Source organism: Thermobia domestica, chromosome 5 (genome assembly GCF_964235325.1).
Source record: "Thermobia domestica chromosome 5, izTheDome1.hap1.1, whole genome shotgun sequence".
Taxonomy (NCBI): Eukaryota; Metazoa; Arthropoda; class Insecta; order Zygentoma; family Lepismatidae; genus Thermobia; species Thermobia domestica.
This window is the reverse complement of record NC_137458.1, coordinates 295,462,321-295,470,022: the sequence shown is the minus strand read 5'-3', so window position 1 is coordinate 295,470,022 and position 7,702 is coordinate 295,462,321. Positions and strand designations below refer to the sequence as shown.

At 35.4% G+C, this 7,702-nt stretch overlaps 1 protein-coding gene across 2 annotated transcripts in view; it reads right to left on the bottom strand.

Annotated features, from left to right (window-relative positions):
• Window positions 1–275: 275 nt before the first annotated feature.
• The window catches only part of LOC145686714 (tRNA (uracil-5-)-methyltransferase homolog B-like), a 42,099-nt gene continuing 34,672 nt past the window's right edge, over window positions 276–7,702 (bottom strand). The window contains exons 8-9 of one of the 2 annotated variants that reach the window (XM_081760296.1): window positions 6,522–6,600; window positions 276–576 (exon numbers count right to left, since the gene is read on the bottom strand). In XM_081760296.1, the coding sequence (XP_081616422.1) occupies window positions 350–576; window positions 6,522–6,600 (306 nt within the window). In that variant the 3' untranslated portion in view covers window positions 276–349. The remainder of the gene's footprint in view (window positions 577–6,521; window positions 6,601–7,702) is intronic. The other variant, XM_081760297.1, reaches the window with a different exon arrangement.

Below are 7,702 nucleotides of genomic sequence, written 5' to 3'. Positions count from 1 at the left end.
CCTGCAAATGCGGACAAAAGAGAGATAGGGGGAGGAAAAGATACTGTTGTAAAATCCAGCAGAGGAAGTTCAAAGAATTTGCCAAACTGCCCATGTATAGAAGAAATACTTTATTTATATTGTGGTAATAAAGAAGTATAACAGAATGCCGGGAACTTATTGATTGCCGCTCGTATAGTGCTTTAAAACACGGTTCAACAGAAAATTAATAAAAGTTCACCAGTTACTGGAATAAACAAAGGTCCTACATAGGAACTAATAATGCAAGAACAAAATTGAAAATACTACCTATTTATTTAATTAAGTGTACACAGTACACAACTTATCATAACACAAGTCACAACAGAAATTATGACTTCGCCCTATCAAACAAAAGCACCAGTTCACAATGCTCTGTATGAGGAAATAAGTCCACAGGCACAGCATGTCTCAGTTCAAAAGGTTGACCTTTGTACTTCTTCTGTCTTGAGCACAGATGTACGAAGTTCTTCATAGCAACTCCAGTTGGTTTACACGACACATACACAAGGCGGTCAATTTGGGGAGATTCTCGGATCGCATTTATGACATTCCAATCTGGAAAGAAAAGATGATTTTATATATGTACACCTGAAAATACTTTAGAACACTATTATAAAATACTAAATTATTTGTTTTGCGTGTTTGTTTCGGAATTTTCTTAATTCAACCACGTATCATACAGTAAAACCTGTCTTTAGAGAAATCGAACTGTACTTGCAAAAAAAAAAAATCCGTTACAGGTAGTTTACCTTTGTTAATTTGAAAACTTATGCATATAATGGACATATTGAGAGAATATAAGATGCTGTACGTACCTTAGTCAAATTACGATATTTAGTTTTACTAAGAATTAATATACGCAAAAATAAACAGAAAAAAATATATTGCACACGCGTTAATTTTATTTTTTCCATGGTAAAGGAAAGTTTTCTATACACATTATTGCTTGGTTGCTCGACTTTCCACAAACACTTTAGTCTGAGACATCACACTAAGCATATCAGTGTCATTTCGATGTAAGGCAAATTGTTTGCAGTTCCTTTAAACTTTTGACAGAATCTTAATAAATCTTTAGCCTACACTCTTCTTCCACCTCAATGCCATATTTCTCCTCTTCCTCCACCTCCTTTTTTTCTTTCAGACTTTCTGTATAATTCTCAATTAAGACATCTATATCCGTTGAGTTTGTTTCGTTGACAATATAGTTTATTGTACATGTCTAACTTCTCATAGGATGTCTAAAAGCTTTCTCCACTCCAGAATTTGAAACGTTCCGTTAAAAGGCTTATTTTGATTTCCATTGTTCGCATAACAAAGTTTCCGTTTAGCGAAAGGAATTTAACACGTTTTTCGCCCCTAAATTCATGGGACCGTGAAATATTTCCATTCAATAAAAGAATACGTTTAAGGCAGGTTTTACTGTTTATATATAAAATATCGGTGGGAAGATTGTTGGTAGTGTGTTCACTTTTGGTGCGAAGGGTTCCTTGTTCAATTTCAGGCCATGTTAGTTTGCGGTGGACAACATTGCGTCTGCAGGTTTTTCTCGGGATTATGTCCTTTCGTCCGATATTCTCATTCCATCAATTCATTTCATAATCATCCGTCTCCTTTAGCCTAAAGAGCATAAAGAAAAATAAAAACTAGTATATAAAATATGTAATAGTCTAGTTTCCAAGGTGGACATTCGTTGGTAGTTGCATAGTTCAACGTGATCTCTATTTTACTAGATGATTGGCTACACATATGTGCACTTTCGACAACAATCTACATTGTATATGTCCACTTTTGGTATGAACCAGTGTGTATCTTATAATAATTTCCGTATTTGTGTCTGATTTTGAAAGAAGCCGATATCATCACTGAATAAAACATTAGAATTAACACACAAATTAATGGTTCACTGACGACAATATTTGTCTTCGAAACTAATCACATAATTTTACGGAGGGCAAGGAAAGCAAATTAGTTAGTTACCAGAAAATAATGTGCATGTCATTACAAAAAAATAATAAAAAAATTAAATAAATAAAAATAAAAAAATAAATAAATAAAATAAAGTAAAATAAAAGTAAAAAAAGTTCACTATAAGAGTTGCCGCTAAATGTTTCATCAAATAGACAGAGGAAGAAGTCGGAAAAAATAATAAACCAGAAAGTTCTGAATACTATTCTCGGGTTAAAAGTAGAAAGATGTCAATGGAGAAAAAACAAGGTGGATTGATTGGTAGGAGTACTGAAGCAGGAATAATAAATAGATATTTTTATGTCTATAATTGTTAAACTATAGGAAATAAATTTAAAAATACAGGAATTGAAAACTAAAGTATTGATAAAAAAATAATACAAATAATAATACTAATGAGATAAAAATTGTAAGTACGAGAAATAAACTCCGCTAAAGACAGTAAAGAGGATCACGCGATTCCATGTATAGGATATTGGGAGAGGTATTATGCAGTAATACGTCACTCATATCACACTCACTTGTATAGATTGAGGAATTTCTATCTTGAACGATAAGGAAAAGGCGAATTTAACTATTATTTCATGTAGCAAATGAAGGCAAGAAAAAACAGAGTACACAACAATTCATCTAATATCACATGCGGCTATATTGCATTCTGAATAATGAACGGATATTTAATTGGCGGAACAAGTACAGCAATTGAAAATGAACAGGTGACATAAAAAAAAAGTTAAATCTTTCAGTTTTATATCCTACGATTATGCTCTTTAGGTTGAAGAAGACGGATTATTAAATGAAAATGAGCGATAATGAAAAAAATGGCGGAATGAGAATGTGGTAAACACCCAGAGACATGAAGTTACATGACGCGGGATCGAACTAGGAATCCCTCGGTACCGGAGGTAAGCGCTTCTCAGCTGAGTCACTGTAACCTAATTGGCATAAAAGAGAAAAGGTACAAGAGACGTCATTGGTTTATGTAGAAAAGTTATGTAGGTGTATATAATGTTCATTGATTTCGAAGAGGCATTTGACCGAATGAACTGGAACGCCTTAAGAAAAAAGTGAAATGATTCCTTAAAGTTTAACGTCCTACGATTATGCCCTTTAGGCTAAAGGAGACGAATGATTGGCAGATTAAACTTTTTGTGCTCTCCCACCGGAAATCGAACCCGAGACCACATGTACCAAAGGCAGATGTGCTCACCTTGAGAAGAGTACTAAAGAAAGTTGTGTTAGAACGGAAGCTCGAACCACATAAGAAACTGATATATGACCCAAAGTATTGAGATTTAGAATAGGCCCAAAATTGAGAGACGAAATTATATGAGAACTAGTTTTTCAACCTCCGTTAAGCTACCAGAAAAGAACGCGTGACGGAACAGGCATAGCTGTTCATCGGACGTCGCTCATTTCTCACACCGATAGGTAGAAACTGGAAAACCCATTGTGGAGTAGCAAGCGTAAAGACCTATCGAGTGCAATCGAAGCGTCATCCAAGTGTGAACTACATGATGCAATTCGATTTCTCTAGGCGGCTCTTGTGTTCCCTGAAATTTTTAAATTATACACTTCAGAAATCATAATCTACACATTTCACGAATCACATATTTCACGCGGTCATCAAAAGACTTTTGCCTCCACAGATTTCCATTCTTAGCTACTTTCGACATGCACATCGGTAAGTCAATTCTCTGCAGCACTTGTGTTATCACTTATAAATCCTTATTCACGAATTGGCGGCATCTTATGTCCTTCCGCCTGGATAAATCAAATTACATCACATAGTTTATACTTGGCTGGCGCTTCGATTGCATTCGATATGTCTCCATGCTCGCTACTGCACAATAGGTTAATCGCAGAGTCCGCCTATTGGTGTGTGGAGGATGCTTGACACGTAATAAAAAGCTTCTCATCACCTCACGTGGTTCTCCTTTGCTGTCGGAGGTTGAGGAAAAAAAGTAACCCTCGCAGTTGGAAGAAGAGTTCGAGAGGAATGTTGTCTTCCTCCAACGTTTTCTTTTCTCTCTCTCTCTCTCTCTCTCTCTCTCTCTCTCTCTCAAAGTGACTAATTGCGTACTTTTGAGTGTGTGATCCCAAGGCCGATTTCCAGAGGTGAGATTGTTCGGATATAGATCCGAGTATTGGTTCGTACCTTACTTTAACCAGTACATTTCATATAGCTTCGGTGCTAAAAACGACTGTTAATCAATTAATCAGTATCGTTGAATAACTAGACCAGTGGTGTCCAATTATAATGAGCCTCAGGGCCATAACCGTCTTTGCTAACAAGGTGAAGGGCCGCAGCTAATAATAATAATAATAATAATAATAATAATAATAATAATAATAATAATAATAATAATAATAATAATAATAATAATAATAATAATAATAATAATTATTATTATTATTATTATTATTATTATACTACAAAAGAAAAATATAAAAATGTATTTGAAATATTACATTCAATGTGATAAATGAGGATGACTAGGAGAGTTTACAAGGGCTGGGATATCTACATCCAATTCAGTTGTTGCGAGCCGCAGAAGATGTAAAAGAGAAAAATCTCCAAGGCAGCTTCTGAAGCGGTTCTTCACAATTTTCATGGTGAATTGGTATGGTTGGTTTGGTTTGGTTAATTGAAGTAATCGTTCTTTCAGCAACGATGCCTTGCCTATAGCTACATTACTGACTCCAGTGTTGCCTTGGATGTCCGGGCCTTTTTGTTGTACAGAAGCGCTAAATGGATGTCTTATTTCGAAAGAAGAGTGGAAACATTAAAAGAATGAACATAAATGAAAATATTAGCAGTAATAACAATCGTATGTTGTGAGAGCTCTGTGGGCTGCAGAAAATGGTTTGGCGGGCCGCCATTTGGACAACTCTGAACTAGACGAAATAATTAGACAGGAAAAGGAAGAGCTTGCGCCGACAGTAAGGATGTCATTCCTTCACACTGCACACAGCAAAAATAAATAAATATAATAATAATACATTTCGCCTGAACTGACGGTGTACTCCTGTAATCAACCCCCTTGAAGGCGAGATAGTGTGGTGGAGAACGGTCAACACTGAGGGTTGATCTTGCATGATGATCTATGCACCCGTCAAATGCACCGGATTTAAGCCCTGGTTGTGGTTTGAAACCGACATTAATAGTCGATTTTGTCCTCCATAACCTCGGTGTTGAATAAAAAGGCAAAACACAAAACCTCAACCTCAACTCAACTCAGAAACAGTGGAAAGGAAACCAGTTGAAAATGCTCCAAGAGTATTGCCAGAACGGGCTTTAAAAGAATGGAGATGGAGCGGAAAGGATAACTGTTATTGTTCCTATATGTAAAAGTAAATATTTTTATCCGCACCTTCTTCTGTTTCTTAAAAAAAAAAAAAAAAAAAAAAAAAAAAATCTCAAAATATTATCTCTCTATGACTTACGGTTCCCGATATATGGCTACTTAAATCTCCTGAAATCAAAAGTATTTTTTGGCCAATATTTCGGGAACAGTAAGTCATAGACAGATGACATTGGTATTAATCAATACCTAAGAGGATGGTAAACATTTTGGTACCGATATTAACTGGTGTCTATTGCCCAAACCAGTGGCCACCGGTTACTATTTGATACCAAAGTATTCACCATCCTATTAGGTATTGATCAACACCAATATCATCTCTCTATAACTTACGGTTCCCAAGATATAGCTCCTTAAATCTCCGGAAATCGGCCATCTTTGGCCAATATCTCGGGAACGGTACGAGTGACGCGAAAAATTCCATCACTTTCTCACATAGTTTTTGATGTTCTATCGAATGGAGGGCACAAAACTGAAAAAATCGCAAATAACAAAGAGAGAGAGAGAGAGAGAGAGAGAGAGAGAGAGAGAGAGAGAGAGAGAGAGAGAGAGAGAGAGAGAGAGAAAGAGAGAGAGAGAGAGAGAGAGAGAGAGAGAGAGAGAGAGAGAATTCAGTAACGAACTTTTTAAGTTCGTTGGAAATGAAAATGAAATATTTCAGTTTAACGTTCCACGATTATGCCCTTTTAGACTAAGGGAGATTGTGATTAAGGAAAGTGAATGATGATTGAGGAATCCTTTGAATGATAATGTGAGAGGAAACGGGAGAACCCCGAGAAAACCTACGGACACCATGTCGACCTCCACAAACTTACTTAATCGGGGATCAAACCAAAGACTCCACGCACCAGCGCTTTAATACTGAGCCACCATTCCGCCAACAGTGGAAAGGAAATGACCACTGTATAGTAAAACCAACAATCAGAAATAAAATTTTATATGAATGTTCGTTCTTACGAAAACCCGAAAGAAAGCATGGGAGGTATTGCTTTTAGTGTGTGGCTTAACATTCCGTTTGCCCTAGGACCTCAGGAGAGGAAAAGAAGTACACAAATATACAAAAATATGTACTTTCGAAATGTTAGGCTTTTTCTTTCCCTGTGTCAAGGATAATAATAATTAGAATCTTATATAAAGGAATATATATATATAAAAGAATCCGAAACTTACGTAAACCACCTCTTCCAGGGTTGACAACTGCAACTATATCTGACGCTGCATCGAACTCCTTTACTATTCTAGGAACTTTCTGGAAATAAAGAAAGAAAGAAAAATATGTGAGTTATATATTTGTTAATAACAAAAATATAAAAATTGAATTGGTTAGCACATTGAAGTTAGTATACTATAGGCATAAAATTGAGCAAATAGTATCAATTCATTCTATGAACAGCGTACGCAATTGGTTGAATGGGAATCAAAACCATCTGATCTCAATCTTAACTTTAGTATGGAAAATATTTTGAAATTTGAGATGTGTGCGTGAAAATCCTCTGGATCACTCGAGAAAGAAAAAATAAACACTGTGTTATTTGTTCTGGTTCCTTATATATTGAAGAGAATACAAGAAACTGGGTGTCTAGTAAATGTCTTATTTTGAAATACAAGTATTTCTTCAAGTATAGTTGATTTGTTTTCACATCTAATTAGTACACTGCAAACACTTATCATATGTTATAGTATTCTTTTTTCTTCTAAACAAACGTAAACGCTTTCATTTTAGCAATTAAAAAGCGAATATACTTATCGAAATAGTACGATTGAAACGTCCGTAAAGGGGTGTATACGGCATTTTTTTTAGGCAGTTCATGACTTTTTTAAGGGTACATACTTTTACATACTAAAACTGTACCGAAAGTCTTGTTTCACGATGTGAAACCATTAATAACTCACCATGCACTACTAACAACAACAACAACAACAACAACAACAACAACAACAACAACAACAACAACAACAACAACAACAACAACAACAACAACAACAACAACAACAACAACAACAACAACAACAACAACAACAACAACAACAACAACAACAACAACAACAACAACAACAACAACAACAACAACAACAACAACAACAACAACAACAACAACAACAACAACAACAACAACAACAACAACAACAACAACAACAACAACAACAACAACAACAACAACAACAACTACTACTACTACTACTACTACTACTACTACTACTACTACTACTACTACTACTACTACTACTACTACTACTACTACTACTACTACTACTACTACTACTACTACTACTACTACTACTACTACTACTACTACTACTACTACTACTACTACTACTACTACTACTACTACTACTACTACTACTACTAC